Source organism: Dendropsophus ebraccatus, chromosome 14, assembly GCF_027789765.1.
Source record: "Dendropsophus ebraccatus isolate aDenEbr1 chromosome 14, aDenEbr1.pat, whole genome shotgun sequence".
NCBI lineage: Eukaryota > Metazoa > Chordata > Amphibia > Anura > Hylidae > Dendropsophus > Dendropsophus ebraccatus.
In genome coordinates this window covers 72,029,044-72,045,166 of record NC_091467.1, presented here as the reverse complement: position 1 = coordinate 72,045,166, position 16,123 = coordinate 72,029,044, and the positions used below count along the sequence as shown (strand labels likewise).

At 47.9% G+C, this 16,123-nt stretch overlaps 3 protein-coding genes across 10 annotated transcripts in view; 2 read left to right on the top strand and 1 right to left on the bottom strand.

Moving 5' to 3' along the window:
• Nucleotides 1–10,351, bottom strand: part of LOC138772461 (RING finger protein 17-like) — a 53,933-nt gene extending 43,582 nt beyond the window's left edge. For 2 of the 7 annotated variants that reach the window (XM_069952858.1, XM_069952865.1), the window contains exons 1-2: nucleotides 1,854–1,976; nucleotides 126–220 (exon numbers count right to left, since the gene is read on the bottom strand). In XM_069952858.1, the coding sequence (XP_069808959.1) occupies nucleotides 126–220; nucleotides 1,854–1,893 (135 nt within the window). In that variant the 5' untranslated portion in view covers nucleotides 1,894–1,976. Of the gene's footprint in view, nucleotides 1–125; nucleotides 221–395; nucleotides 611–1,853; nucleotides 1,978–9,753; nucleotides 9,926–10,165 lie in introns of those variants that run through there. The other 5 variants (XM_069952860.1, XM_069952863.1, XM_069952859.1 and 2 more) reach the window with 5 other exon arrangements.
• On the top strand, nucleotides 1,884–7,705 carry LOC138772463 (protein kinase C delta type-like). Its single transcript, XM_069952874.1, has 6 exons — nucleotides 1,884–2,314; nucleotides 5,761–6,014; nucleotides 6,155–6,217; nucleotides 6,359–6,838; nucleotides 6,943–6,986; nucleotides 7,100–7,705. Exons 1-5 carry the CDS (start codon nucleotides 2,081–2,083, stop codon nucleotides 6,965–6,967), a joined length of 1,056 nt encoding a protein of 351 aa, XP_069808975.1. The 5' UTR covers nucleotides 1,884–2,080; the 3' UTR covers nucleotides 6,968–6,986; nucleotides 7,100–7,705.
• The window catches only part of SLC39A11 (solute carrier family 39 member 11), a 420,528-nt gene continuing 414,739 nt past the window's right edge, over nucleotides 10,335–16,123 (top strand). Inside the window, exon 1 of one of the 2 annotated variants that reach the window (XM_069952867.1) lies at nucleotides 10,335–10,432. The gene's annotated coding sequence lies outside the window, so the exon portion shown is untranslated. The remainder of the gene's footprint in view (nucleotides 10,433–16,123) is intronic. The other variant, XM_069952866.1, reaches the window with a different exon arrangement.

Here is a 16,123-nt window from a genome sequence, read left to right as displayed (position 1 = left end):
AAACAATACCCCTTCCTGCAGAACATACAGCAGCTGATAAGTACTGGAAGACTGGAGATTTATAAATAGACGTAAATGTCCGGGCACAGAGAAGGAGCTGGCAGGAAGCATCTGTACAATCTTACCGCACACACAGGACATGCGATGGGTAATGCCGCCATCCTACCACAGCACCCCGAGCACAGGCAATGTCCACATGGGAAGGTTTCTATACAGCCATCTAATAAAAGACAAAATAAGAATGTTACTCACCAGGGTGTATGGTAGCAATGACTGAACCAGACCCCCAGCACTTTACAATGGCGGCCGCTGCATCCGTACAAACACAACTTCTACTAACCATAAAGGGGGACATGCTGCATGGTGGTTTCTATTACACATTATCTTACTATTACCTTCTATGCACACGTCTTCTTCTACATTATTATTACTGGTAAATGGCCGCCACCATTCTGTGCCCCCCTGCCCACCAGGATACACTGAGCCCACATCTACCTCACACTACGGGGATCACCATAAGGACTGTGCCTCATCCTGACACCTCTAACAATGGGCGGCCAGAAAGCAGAACTGACTCCTGCCATATGTAACATATGTGATTGGGGTCACAGCAGTATCACCTGTAACCCATATAACAATGCCGGCCATAACACATCTACAACAGTGCCAGGACCCCCACCTGTTCTGAGTGCCCCTATATAATGTCCCCTAATACACAGTGTCCCTATATACTGTTATATCTCCTCTCTAAAGTCAGCTAGTGCCCCTATATACTGTTATAACTCCTCTATAAAGTCAGATAGTGCCCCTATATACACTGTTATATCTCCTATATACTGTCAGCTAGTGCCCCTATATACACAGTTATATCTCCTATATACAGTCAGCTAGTGCCCCTATATACACTGTTATATCTCCTATACAGTCACCTAGTGCCCCTATATACACTGCTATATCTCCTATATACAGTCAGCTAGTGCCCCTATATACACTGTTATATCTCCTATATACAGTCAGCTAGTGCCCCTATATACAGTATACTGTTATATCTCCTATATACAGTCAGCTAGTGCCCCTATGTTATATCTCATATATACAGTCAGCTAATGCCCCTATATACACTGTTATATCTCCTATATACAGTCAGCTAGTGTCCCTATATACACTGTTATAGCTCCTATACAGTCACCTAGTGCCCCTATATACACTGTGATATCTCCTATATACAGTCAGCTAGTGCCCCTATATACACTGTGATATCTCCTATATACAGTCAGCTACTGCCACTATATACACTGTTATATCTCCTATATATAGTCAGCTAGTGCCCCTATATACACTGTTATATCTCCTATATACAGTCAGCTAGTGCCCCTATATACACTGTTATATCTCCTATATATAGTCAGCTAGTGCCCCTATATACACTGTTATATCTCCTATATACAGTCAGCTAGTGCCCCTATATACACTGTTATATCTCCTATATATAGTCAGCTAGTGCCCCTATATACACTGTTATATCTCCTATATACAGTCAGCTAGTGCCCCTATATACACTGTTATATCTCCTATATAGTCAGCTACTGCCCCTATATACACTGTTATATCTCCTATACAGTCAAGTAGTGCCCCTATATACACTGTTATATCTCCTATATACAGTCAAGTAGTGCCCCTATATACAGTCAGGTAGGTAATTCCACTATTAGGAAGGGGACAGTAATCTCCTTTTGGGAGCGGGATGAGCTGTGTCTATATGGCACCATTTATTGTGTGTGTATATATATATATATATATATATAAATATATCTGAGACACCAGTGGCAGCCCCAATCTCCCAGTCTCCTCACCCCATCCCCATCTACTAATAATACTAGAAGAAGCCGCCATGATTCTCTCTCCTCCCTCTGGACACTAGGCCGTCACCCCTGATGCCCACATCACAGTGTATAGGGCAGAGCAGGGCTATGGCCACTGCCAGGCTGGTGCCACCGGAGGCTTCCGTGACCTTTGACATCAGGTGGCATCACCAACTGCCGCTGTTTACTTTCATCCGTCGCTGGAGGAAAGAAGACTGATGTCTACGGCCTGGAGAAGACTGGAAGACATGGCGTCCACTGGACAAGACTGTGAGGAGAAGCCGAGGAACGAGAAGAGGAAGAGGAAGGAGGAGAGAGAGGAGAAGACCCAGAAGAGGAGGAGAGGAGCCGAGGAGAGCGGATTGGAGGATGAGGAGCCTGCAGCACCCCGCCCCTACCCCATCAGCCGCTACAACGTCCACCAGGTCCTGGGTAGGGGCGCCTTCGGCAAAGTAAGTGCTGAAACTTCTTTACAGAGGAGATTTATCAAACTGGTGTAAAGCAGAATTGGCGCTGTCGCCCCTAGCAACCAACCAGATTCCACTTTTCTTTCTTCACAGATTGCTTGGAAAATGAAGGGTGGAATCTGATTGGCTGCTAGGGGCGACGGAGACAATTCTATGTTACACCAGTTTGATAAATCTCCCCTACATTTCCATCCCCAGCTATTGTTCTCTGTTATCAGCCATTTTATACTGGATGGATGTTATATTCCTTCTATGGGATAACAGATAGGACATCCGGATACTTCTCTGCCCTCCTGACCCTTACTGTATGCCCCATAGCTCCTCTGCCCCATTTATCCCTATAGTCAGGTGTAGGGCCACTATAGAGGGGTATTCTGCTGATCTCAGGGGTCCCGGCTGTGGGGAGGGGCACTGAACCCTTTGGTATCACCTATCCTGCACTGACTACTAATAGTCTGAGGGAGGAAAGTGCCGTAATCCCTCCCCATAGCGGCACATTCGGCAGCCATAGGAGGGGGATTGCTGGGGGATCTTGAGCAGTTGCCCATAGCAACTAATCAGATTACAGCTTTCATTTTTAAAACTGGCCTCTGAAAAACAATAGTTGGACTCAGGATTTGTAGTTCACCAAAAAAATGCTACTTTTAAATAAACTGGTGCCAGAGATTTGTAATTTCCCAAGTCCCCATAGAAAACCTCTCCTGCTCTTGACAGTTCCTGACATGGACAGAGGTGGCAGCAGAGAGCACTGTGTCAGACTGAAGAGAATACACCAATTCATGCAGGACATACAGTAGCTGATAAGTACTGGAAGACTTGATATTTTTTAACCCCTAGATGACCCTGGGCGTACAGGTACGTCCTGGGCGGCCTAGGGGTGTTCAGAGCTACGAACCGCCGCGGTTCCGGGTGCCGCTTGTATCTCGGGACTGCGGCTATTAGCGGCCACCGCCTGATCGCCGTGCCTGTTAATTAAGTAATCAGATGAAGCTGTCAAAGTTGACAGCTGTATCTGATTACTACTTGCAGACGATTCCCTGGGGTCTAGTGGGTGTCCTTACCCGGCTGGGGTCTGCGCTGTAATGTTGCTGATCCCGGCTCGGCACTCGGTTGTTTTTGGCTGCAGCAGCCGAAAGCAATCGAGTGCTGATCTCATTGATCTATGCAGTATAACTATTTCAATGAGAGATCAGAGTACTTATACTAGAAGTCCTCCAGGGGGAATAACCCTAACCCCAGGGGGGGAATAACCCTAACCCCAGGGGGAATAACCCTAACCCCAAGGGGGAATAACCCTAACCCCAGGGGGAGTAACCCTAACCCCAGGGGGGGGGGGGAATAACCCTAACCCCGGGGGGACTAACCCTAACCCCAGGGGGAATAACCCTAACCCCAGGGGGGACTACCCTAACCCCAGGGGGAATAACCCTACCCCCAGGGGGAATAACCCTAACCCCAGGGGGAGTAACCCTAACCCCAGGGGGAATAACCCTAACCCCAGGGGGAGTAACCCTAACCCCAGGGGGAATAACCCTAACCCCAGGGGGAATAACCCTAACCCAAGGGGGAATAACCCTAACCCCGGGGGGACTAACCCTAACCCCAGGGGGAATAACCCTAACCCCAGGGGGGACTAACCCTAACCCCAGGGGGAATAACCCTACCCCCAGGGGGAATAACCCTAACCCCAGGGGGAGTAACCCTAACCCCAGGGGGAATAACCCTAACCCCAGGGGGAATAACCCTAACCCAAGGGGGAATAACCCTAACCCCAGGGGGAATAACCCTAACCCAAGGGGGAATAACCCTAACCCCAGGAGGGCTTCTAGTATAAGTGTAAAAAAAAAAAAAAGTGGTACTAATAAAAAGCCCCCTCCCCTAATAAAAGTTTGAATCACCCCCCTTTACCCATTTTATAAATAAATAAAAATAAATAAATAAATAAACATGTTTTGTATCGCCGCGTGCGTAATCGCCCCCAAATTTTTTTTAGCACATTCCTGATCTCGCACGGTAAACGGCGTCAGCGCAAAAAAAGACCAAATTGCAAAATTGCGCATTTTTGGTTGCATCAAATCCAGAAAATTGTAATGAAAATCGATCAAAAAGTCGCATTTGCGCAATCAAAGTACCAATAGAAAGAACACATCATGGCGCAAAAATGACACCTCACACAGCCCCATAGACCAAAGGATAAAAGCGCTATAAGCCTGGGAATAGAGCGATTTTAAGGAACATATATTTGTTAACAATGGTTTGAATTTTTTTAAAAGCCATCAAATAATATAAAAGTTATACATGTTACATATCGTTGTAATCGTCACAACTTGAGAAACATATATAACATGTCAGTTTTACCCCAGGGTAACCGGCATAAAAACTAAAACCCTCCAAATAAAAAAAAGCGTTTTTTTTTTTTTTTTCCAATTTCACCACACATTTAATTTTTTCCTGCTTTTGCAGTGTACTTTATGAACGAATTCAGCCCGTCATTGCAAAGTACAATTAGTGACTCAAAAAATAAGGGCTCATGTGGGGTTCTAGGTTAAAAAATGCAACTGCTATGGCCTTTTAAGCACAAGGAGGAAAAAACAAAAACGCAAACATTTTAATTGGCGCGGTCCTCTAAGGCCCCGTCCCCACTGAGCAAAGGTAGCGGAATTCCGCGACGGAATTGTCCGCCGCGGAATGTCGTTAGCCTCCCGCTCATAATGGGAGTCTATGGGAGGCGCGCGCTCCTGCTCTGTAGGCGCTGAAGATTAAACATGAATGAACATGAAAATTACAAATCTATATAGGTTTCTCAAACCAGTTGATTTGAAAGAATTTTCTTTGTGAATGACCCCTTTAAGGCTAATATTTAGTGTCAGGTTCCTTTTTTGTAAGATTTTATTTGTTTGCTTTTTTATTCATTTCAGTGGGATTTGAGAGAACAAAAGGAAACACAACTTCAGAATTCTTGCGGCATCGATACCAAATGTGTTTGTTTTTATCTTTTTTTAATTTGAAAATTTGAATTTGAATAATTTTTTTATTACATTTATATTTCTAAAAACTTTTTTTTTTTTTTTTTTTTTTTACATTTCGGTAGTAGTATTAGAGGGTATTAGAGGGTCTTGTACGGAGCAATGACATGCTGCAGTAACATGCTGTAATACCCTTTAAGTGACAGTGGGATCTAAATGGTTAAATATTTGGCATTGTGTTGGCTCCCGACCCCCCCCCATACTCCATGAGAAATAAAAACTCCATGGGTTTATAAGAGGATAAGACACCTCCATTGAGCATTCATCAGCTGACCCTGCATTGGGCTGGGAGCTCAGTTCTGGTTATCTGTAGGTTCCTGGTAACTACCCAGCTTACCAGCCACAGTCCACCCCTGAACAGCAAGATGACTCCCGTCTACTCCTATTCCCCGTTTGTTTCCTCAGGTGGTCCTGGCATCGGTTCCTGGTCGAAACATCAAGATGGCCGTCAAGATCATCGACAAGAAGAGGAACGAGGAAGAAACCATCATCCGAGAGCGGCAGATACTCCTTGCGGCCCAAGACTGTCCATTCATCTGCCAACTCTATGCCGCACAGCAGTCTGAGGAGCGCGCCTATCTCATCATGGAGTATCTGCCCGGCGGCAGCCTGGAGGCTTTGGTCGAGATGTGCGGCTGCCTGAACATCGGCAATGTAAGGTGAGGTAGAGGGGAATTCATCAGGAACGGAGGGGTGGTAGATGGAAAATACAAGGGGAGGTAAGTAGTGGTGTAGTTAGCAGAGGGCTGGTGGGTATGAGATTTCATGGCACTGACACAACTCTGTTCCTTCCTGCAAGATTCTACACAGCAGAGATGATATGCGGCCTCCAATTCCTCCATGGACTCAACATCGTCCACGAGTAAGTAGAACTTTCCCCCTTCTCTCTCTTCCAGCGTTCCTTGAGTCCTGACTGGTGACCATTTTTGTCCTTGCAGTGACCCATCCTTGTCTCCTCTATCACTCGGCACAGTTCTCATTCTCTTTCCTTATTTCCTTGCAGAGACCTGAAGCCGGACAACGTTATGTTGGATGCAGACGGCCACATCCGAATCATCGACCTGGGCATGGCCAGAGAGGGATCCAACACAGCAGAAGACTGGTGGTGCCTGGGGTTTGTGATGGCCAGGATGGCAGGACCACAACCTCAGGATGACTTCAGCTATTTCTATTTCCAGCAAAAGACCACCGACAAGCCCACATCTCCAACTCGGGCCGACGCTGAAGAGAAACAACTGGCACAAGATCTCATCTGGAAGCTGATGTGTAGTGATCCCGAGAAGCGCCTGGATGTGGCCAGAAACATCAGAGGGCATCCCTTCTTTTCCATCATCGGTTGGGAGGAACTGGAGAACAGGAGAGTCCGACCACCATGGAAGCCGTACGAGGCAGAGCTGCAAACTCCCCATCTGCAGTGGCCAGAAGACACCGAGCCCCTTCACCCCATGCCTGCGTATAACTACATGTCACCACGCTGGGCCCGGTAAGATCCCCTTCCTCTCATCAGATGTTCTTCTAACTCTGCAGTAACCATCATTGTCCTTGTCTTCTGTCTCTACCAATGACTCTGTCCCTGCTTCTCCTTAGATGGATGAGAAGATCTCGACTGTGAAGGATTCCACAACCATCTGGTAAGTGGCCACAGAACATACACGACTTATATCTACTGGGGCTTCTGTTATCTTAGGGAATGGTCTTTACAATGATAGAAGTTTATCACACGTCTTCCTCTTATGTCTTGCAGGATGAGCCGACTGCCCAGAGCTTCCAGCCTCCTGACCTGCATCTGACATCTCTGCTGTACGTGACCTCGGCTGCCCTGGACCATCATCTCTCATCAGTACCATCATCATGCCACCCTTTGCCAACGTGTTGCTGCCCCAGGACCCTGACCTGGCATCCTCCAATCCCGGGCTGGCATCTGACATCACTGCAGCCTGAAGATCCTCTATGCCCCCAGGAGCGGCCTGTGCTTCCATCTGGTGAGTTCAGGAATAATAGCCGCATCTTGTATCCCTGGGGCGCTGAGTAGCGGCCATTATCCCTGAACTCACCTCAGCACAGGCCGGGTAAGTACTGCACCCATCACACATCACATCCGCATCACACACTACATGATAGGTATAGACACACACACATAGATTAGACTTTGGGCCGATCCTGAGATTTATTCTGATCGCCACATTTGGGGTCAGGAAGGAATTTTTCCCCCTGAGGACAATTGGCCCATTCCTCTCAGGGGGTTTCGCCTTCCCCAGGATCAACGTGGCCCATAAATAGGTTTAGTATATACACATACACATCCAGATATACACACCCCTCCCTCCAATCTATAAATACATTTATTTCTTTTACCCCCTAGATCTTTGTCCTTGTCTTTATTCTTATCAGTCACATCACAAATGTGGTGTGAACGGAGCCTGATGGGGTCTTTGGTGTTTTCCAATGATCACATTGTATCCCACTGCATGAAGACCCAGCAATCTGCCCAGTGGTGTACATAGAAGAAAGGGGGCCTGAGGTTGGGCAGCAGAGGTCCCTAAGCCTTAAAGAGGCTTAAAGGCTCAAAGCAGCTGTTCACCAAAAAAAAAAAAAATCAGAGATTTGTAATTCACCTTTGTCAATGTCAGGAACTGTTCAGAGCAGTAGCAAGTCCCCATAGAAAACCTCTCCAGCTCTAGACAGTTCCTGACATGGACAGAGGTGGCAGCAGAGAGCAGTGTGTCAGACTGGAGAGAATACACCACTTCCTGCAGGACATTCAGCAGCTGATAAGTACTGGAAGACTGGAGATTTTTTTTTTTAATAGAAGTAAACTACAAATCTGGTACTTTCTGGCATCAGTTGATGGTTAACAACCCCTTTAACCCTTGCAGTACTGCAGCATTTAAGCGCAGAACTTAGAGAGTTAAAGGAGAAGTCCGGCCTCCCTTTTTTTTTTTTTTTTTAAAGGCTGGGGCATGGGTGAAAGTAACAGAGAGTATTTACTCATCTATCCCCGTGCCTATTAAAGGGGTTATCCAGCGCTACAAAAACATGGCCACTTTTCCCCCTACTGTTGTCTCCAGTTCAGGTGTGGTTTGCAAATAAGCTCCATTTACTTCAATGGAACTGAGTTTCAAAACGCCACCCAAACTGGAGACAACAGTAGGGGGAAAAGAGGCCAAGTTTTTGTAGCGCTGGATAACCCCTTTAAGTCTTGAACAGCAGCTCCGGACCCCCGAGCTGAGCTGCAGCATGCATGTCTCCCCTCCCCCCTCCAAAAGGGGATCCTCCTTCCCTATATCTACCGTGTTTCCCCGAAAACAAGATGGTGCCTTAAAATTATTTTCCCAAAAATCAGACACTTTGTGTTAGGCCCCGCTCCCTTTTCCCTATTCACTAAGAGGCGCGCATGCCTCTTAGTGAATCCGGTCAGCCGGGCGCCCAAATCTGCGCCCGGCGTACTAAATCTACAAATCTGCGAGCAGGCGTATAACATGATAAATGAGGCGCGGAAGAAGGCCACGCATCCTCCCCATCTCATAATGCTCCCCAAGCTCCCCCAGATCGCCCATCAGGCGAGCAGGGCCTAAAGCAGGCGCATGCCAGGGAGAAGGGGCGAATCTGCACCTTCTCCCTGGCGTACGCCTTGGGCGGGCGCTTGGTAAATGTCCCCCTATGTCCTATTTTCAGGGGATGTCTTATTTCTCCCCATCTCCCCGACCAGGAGGAGAGAAATAAGATCTCCTCACTGGACCTCCCCGAAATACTCACCAGGAGAGCGCATCAGCGGCGGGTCAGATGTGTGACGTACAACGGGGTGACAAGCAGCGAGACATGCGGAGGACGTAGGGGTCATGGACCAGGCTGCCTGCGGTGCCGATTTCAAAGGTCCACGAGAGGAGTAGGTGGCAACAAGGGGCCTTACTTCCGGGGGGCGCCCTAGTTAAGAGTAGGGGGTGTCTTAATTTCGGGGGGATGCCTTACTTTAGGCTAGAATGGCTGGGGTGTCTTATTTTAGGAGGGTATGTTATTTTCGGGAAAACACAATATATATGGGGAATGGGGACATTATAGAGAAGTAGTGAGCAGTGTAAGCTGTGAATCCCGCCATGGAGTGACATCTAATACAGTGACCCTCACAGTCTCTCTGCAGCCTCTGACCGACACCCCATCCTCGTCCTCTCTCCATTGATTTCTAAGGGCAGCCTGTAACTTGATCCCTCTGGATGCTGATCCTCCCTTCCCTCTCTGAGGACAGATCGGAGATATTTTTACAATGACTGATGGATTTAGGAGGAGCAAAGAAGTCTGATGAGAGGACAGAAGCGTCCGCACCACCTCTGTGCCGCAGTATCTTACATTACTGAGGGGAGCGGCCATGTTACATGACATCACTGTATATTACATCCTTACCTGGGGCTCTCCAGCTGTTGCAAAGATGATTGGGTATGAGGGCATGCTGGGAATTATAGTTCGTCAACAACAAATGGAGCCATACTGGCTGGGGACACTGCTGTGGAGCAGAGGCAGGCTGTCAGGGCATGCTGGGAGTTGTAGTATGGGAGCTGATAGGAGATTATTACATTAAAACACGTGACCTCACCAACCAATCACATCGCAGCTCTTACCTCTAACCTGCACAGGGAACATGGAAGCTGGGATGTGATTGGTTAGGGCCTGCGCATGCGTCCATAAACCAGGCCGCCTGTATGTAGTAATTTCCGTCACCGCCCTAATCACATATCTCCTCATAAACCTTTCAGCCACCTCTTTCTTTTCGCACCTGACGCACTTAGACAGTCACACGAGGGGCGCTGGCACCTACCACACGTCCTGTCGCCTTCCGCCATTTTCCTGCCTCCGTCCTTTACTCTCCAGAGGCTTCACACCGCTCCGCGCCAGACCACGTGATCGGGTAGCCCCTCCCCCTTCCTCGTGCTCCCGGTCCTCCAGCCCTCCGCTGCGCTGTGGCTGGGTCACGTGATCTCCCCCAGGGGGCGCTGTGCTGGTGGTCAGTGGCTGCGGTGCTGTGAGAGGAGCTGTGGAGGACTGAAGCCCGGGACCATAGAGAGGAGCTGGTGCCTAATAAAATGTAGGAGCATAAAATAACCTATACTGTACAGGAGGACAGAGGGGCCTATAATATATAAAGGCACAGATGGGGATTGTACGGAATACGGGCACAGAGGGGCCCAATACTGGACAGGGACTCAGAGAGAGAGGACCTACACTATAGAGTGGCAGAGAGAGGACCTACACTATAGAGTGGCAGAGAGAGGGCCTATACTATATAGAGTGGCAGAGAGAGGGCCTATACTATAGAGTGGCAGAGAGAGGGCCTATACTATATAGAGTGGCAGAGAGGGGGCCTATACTATATAGAGTGGCAGAGAGAGAGGACCTACACTATAGAGTGGCAGAGAGAGGGCCTATACTATATAGAGTGGCAGAGAGAGGGCCTATACTATATAGAGTGGCAGAGAGGGGGCCTATACTATATAGAGTGGCAGAGAGAGGGCCTATACTATATAGAGTGGCAGAGAGGGGGCCTATACTATATAGAGTGGCAGAGAGAGAGGACCTACACTATAGAGTGGCAGAGAGAGGGCCTATACTATATAGAGTGCCAGAGAGAGGACCTATACTATATAGAGTGGCAGAGAGAGGGCCTATACTATATAGAGTGCCAGAGAGAGGGCCTATACTATAGAGTGGCAGAGAGAGGGCCTATACTATATAGAGTGGCAGAGAGAGAGGGCCTATACTATATAGAGTGGCAGAGAGAGGGCCTATACTATATAGAGTGGCAGAGAGAGGGCCTATACTATATAGAGTGGCAGAGAGAGGGCCTATACTATATAGAGCGGCAGAGAGAGGGCCTATACTATATAGAGCGGCAGAGAGAGGGCCTATACTATATAGAGTGGCAGAGAGAGGGCCTATACTATATAGAGTGGCAGAGAGAGGGCCTATACTATATAGAGTGCCAGAGAGAGGGCCTATACTATAGAGTGGCAGAGAGAGGGCCTATACTATATAGAGTGGCAGAGAGAGGGCCTATACTATAGAGTGGCAGAGAGAGGGCCTATACTATATAGATTGGCAGAGAGAGGGCCTATACTATAGAGTGGCAGAGATAGGGCCTATACTATAGAGTGGCAGAGAGAGGGCCTATACTATATAGAGTGGCAGAGAGAGAGGACATATACTATATAGAGTGCCAGAGAGAGGGGGCCTATACTATATAGAGTGGCAGAGAGGGAGGTCCTATACTATATAGAGCGGCAGAGAGAGGGCCTATACTATATAGAGTGGCAGAGAGAGGGTCTATACTATATAGAGTGGCAGAGAGAGGGGGCCTATACTATATAGAGTGGCAGAGAGAGGGCCTATACTATATAGAGTGGCAGAGAGAGGGCCTATACTATATAGAGCGGCAGAGAGAGGGCCTATACTATATAGAGTGGCAGAGAGAGAGGACCTATACTATATAGAGCGGCAGAGAGAGGGCCTATACTATAGAGCAGCAGAGAGAGGGCCTATACTATATAAAGTGGCAGAGAGAGGGTCTATACTATATAGAGTGGCAGAGAGAGGACCTATACTATATAGAGTGGCAGAGAGAGGGCCTATACTATAGAGTGGCAGAGAGAGGGCCTATACTATATAGATTGGCAGAGAGAGGGCCTATACTATAGAGTGGCAGAGAGAGGGCCTATACTATAGAGTGGCAGAGAGAGAGGGCCTATACTATACAGAGTGGCAGAGAGAGAGCAACAATCAGCCGACATTGTTCATGTTGAAAAACAAGCCACTGTGATAGAAGCGATATGCTGCCGTCGGTCTGTGGAGTAGACCTCCGCTATCCTCTATGGGCTGCCCGGATGATCTAGCGATCACCTGGGCAGCCCCCCCGCACCTCCCCGCGGCCCCTCCCCCACTCACCTGCTCACTGCCGACACGTGTAATTGCTGTGGCAGCGCTCGTTTGCTCCTCTGCATCGCCCTGTGGAATAGGGGCTTAATTTTCGTTATTACGTTTTTTACACTGCACCTGACCCAATACGTACACAAGTGCGTACTGCTAGACTGAAACGTACGTTTGTGAATCTTCAGCGTACACTTGGGAAAATTGGGATGTTGGCTCATCACTAGTGTTGGATGCTTCCCCCGCTGTCCTATATGCATCCAGAGGTGTTGGCATCATTTCCTGAGGTGTCATTGGGAACTTGGTGACCTCCTAGTGGTCGAATATTGATTTCCAGGTCCCAAGGATTTTTCTCCCATAGACTATAATGGGATTCGATATTCGTTGGAATATACGAATATCGGGAGCTATTCGAATCAAATTTCAAATTATTAAATATTTCACTATTCGCTCATCTCTAATAGTATTATTATATACTACATGATGGAATATGGCAGCTGCACAGTAAATGAACGGGAAAGTGACAACCACAGAATATAACTCTTGCAGAATATACCTGTAAAGTGACAGAAACACCTGGATGCCGTCTGTTAATGGTTTGGCCAAAAAATATAAAAATATTTCTATAATCCCTGTTCATTTACTGTGCAGCTGCCGTATTCAATTATGTAGTATATAATAATGCTATAAAGAGTCTGAGACTGGAGAAGCGGCATCATGAACTTCTTCCTACTTGGCCGTCCAGCAATGGCCGTAGATGACTGGAATGACCCTGTAATATTACTGAAAGCCACGTCCTACCTGATAGAGGGTGTTGTATGCAGAATCTCTTCATTCGTCCATTATTGGTGGTGTGTTATTATAGTACAGTGGTATATTACTGCAGACCTTTTGGCAGCATGTAGTTTATAGTGTAGACCAGAGGTACTCAACAACTTTTAGTGAGGGTCCACTTACTGGGGTCTTTTGTCAGGTGAAGGTCCGAGCTGAAGATTAGTAGGAAACGTGTTTTGTTACTTTTCACAAACGTTGTTGAACTATTTACATACAGAATTGCTGCTTATTAGTGGGAAAACTGTCATTTTCTCTCTCTCACCAGCCCTTAAAAATTAGGTACACAGGGGGTGACTGCCTTAGTAGTATATAGCCCTCCTGTGCTATATAGCCCCCTGTGTGCTCTCCCCCAGTAGTATATAGCCCCCCTGTGGCTCTCCCCCAGTAGTATATAACCCCCATGTACGTTCTCCCCCTGTAGTATATAGCCCCCTGTGGCTCTCCACCAGTAGTATATAGCCCCCATGTACGCTCTCCCCCTGTAGTATATAGCCCCCTGTGCGCTCTCCCCCTGTAGTATATAGTCCCCCCCGTGCACTCTCCTCCTGTAGTATATAGTCTCTCCTGTGCACTCTCCTCCTGTAGTATGTAGCCCCCCCTGTGCACTCTCCCCCTGTAGTATATAGTCCCCCCTGTGCACTCTCCCCCTGTAGTATATAGCCCCCCTGTGCTCTCTCCCAGTATGTAGCCCCCCTGTGCTCTCTCCCCCTGTATATAGCTCCCCTGTGCTCTCTCCCAGTATATACCCCCTGTGCTCTCTCACCCTGTATATAGCCCCACCTGTGCTCTCTCCCCCTGTAGTATATAGCTCCCCTGTGCTCTCTCCCCCTGTATATAGCCCCACCTGTGCTCTCTCCCCCTGTATATAGCCCCACCTGTGCTCTCTCCCCCTGTAGTATATAGCTCCCCTGTGCTCTCTTCCCCTGTATATAGCCCCAACTGTGCTTTCTCCCCTGTGCTCTCTCCCCCTGTAGTATATAGCTCCCCTGTGCTCTCTCCCCCTGTATATAGCCCCCCCCCGTGCTCTCTCCCAGTATATAGCCCCCCTGTGCTCCCTTCCCTGTATATAGCCCCCCTGTGCTCCCTCCCCGTATATAGCCCCCCTGTGATCTCTCCCCCTGTATATAGCCCCCTGTGCTCTCTTCCCCTGTGCTCTCTCCCCCTGTATATAGCCCCCCGTGTGCTCTCTCCCCCTGTATATAGCCCCCGTGTGCACTCTCCCCCTGCAGTATATAGCCCCCTGTGCTCTCTCCCCCTGCAGTATATAGCCCCCCTGTGCTCTCTCCCCCTGCAGTATATAGCCCCCCTGTGCTCTCTCCCCCTGTATATAGCTCCCCTGTGCTCTCTCCCAGTATATACCCCCTGTGCTCTCTCCCCCTGTATATAGCCCCCCTGTGCTCTCTCCCCCTGTATATAGCCCCCCTGTGCTCTCTCCCCCTGTATACAGGCCCCCTGTGCTCTCCCCCCCTATATATAGCCCCCCTGTGTGCTCCCCCCCCCTCCCATATAGCATAAAAAAAAGAAACCACTTATACTCACCTAAGTCCTGCGCGTCCACTTCTCTTCCCCCTGTGGCAGGACTGCTGCGGTCACTAGAGGCCGCACTCCCCGCCGGCGCAGGAACGTTGACACCAGAGGGGGAGCGCGGCCTCTTGTGACCGCTGCGGCCAGTGAGAGTTGACTGACAGGGAGGGAGCCAATGGCTTCCTCTCTGTCAGTGCTGCTACCGCTCGGTATCTATGAGCGCTCGTTACGAGCGTTTATAGATACTTACTGTGCAGGGAGCAGCGCGGCAGCCGGGGTCCAGACAGCTAGATCATACAGATGTGTCCTTTCTTATCCATCCTCAAGGCTTAGCCTGTCTTACAATGTTTTACAAGGTAACTAGCTTAGAAAAGAACAACTCTGTGAGGCCCCATGCACTTCATGAAACAATTGCCCGGAACTCCGGCACAAATGTCCCTTAGAACCCTATAGGAGCATCCAGAATTCTGGACAGCTATGGATGCACATTATGCGGAATTCTGGATGCGCTACTAGCCAGCTCTAGAGCACAAACTGCTGCTCTAACAAGAAAAACACTGTGCAAATTAGGAGGAGAATAACATTTATACACCTGTTTATTCATCAATTATACAGTATATATATACTGTATATAGTTACATTATACAGAATAAGGCGACAATACAGCAAAGAAGAACATCAGTCGGCTGGATAAGGTCAGGCAGCCATTCCCAGGTGGGGAGGGTCTTCTGGTTTATGAGCTTCCATTATTTTTTCCTTTCTTCTAAAATAAAAACAAAGATGACAGTAGCGTTAGGCTAGGTTCACACTGTGTTTTCAGCATCCGTTTAACGGATCCGTTTCTTTTAACGTCAAGAAAAATAGGGTCAGCAACGTTTTTTGGTCCGCAAAAAAAACGGATCCGTTTTTTTTATAATGGAAGTCAATGGAAAAACGGATGCACACAAATGAATCCGTTTTTTGCAATCCGTTTTTCATGCGTTTTTTGCAAAAAACGGATGCGTTAAACGGATGCTGAAAACGCAGTGTGAACCTAGCCTTGCCGGGAGTGTGAGGGGGGTTCATGCTGTAATGTCATAGTGGGAGGAATAAGATGGGGCTACTGTGCTATTTATCGGGTAGTACCATAGACTTGTGTATTCATGGAGTTATAGGATGGCCTATTATGGGACTATCTTGGGCATTCATGGAATAATAAGGTGGACTATGTTAAGTATCGATGGGGCAGTTAGTTGGACTGTCATGTGCATTCATAGAGTAATAAAATGGACTATTATAGGTATTCATGGGGTAGTAACATTGACTATCTTGAGTATTTATGGAGTGATAAGATTAGCTATTGTAAGTATTCATGGGGCAGTTAGCGGGACTACCCTGATTCATGGCCGGAAAGTGAAACACGTTGGTAAATTGTATCTATAGTGTGCAGATACATAATGTGTTGGTGACTTAGTGGAGTCATATACAGAGTAACACATACAGTAGTTCTGTATTAGGA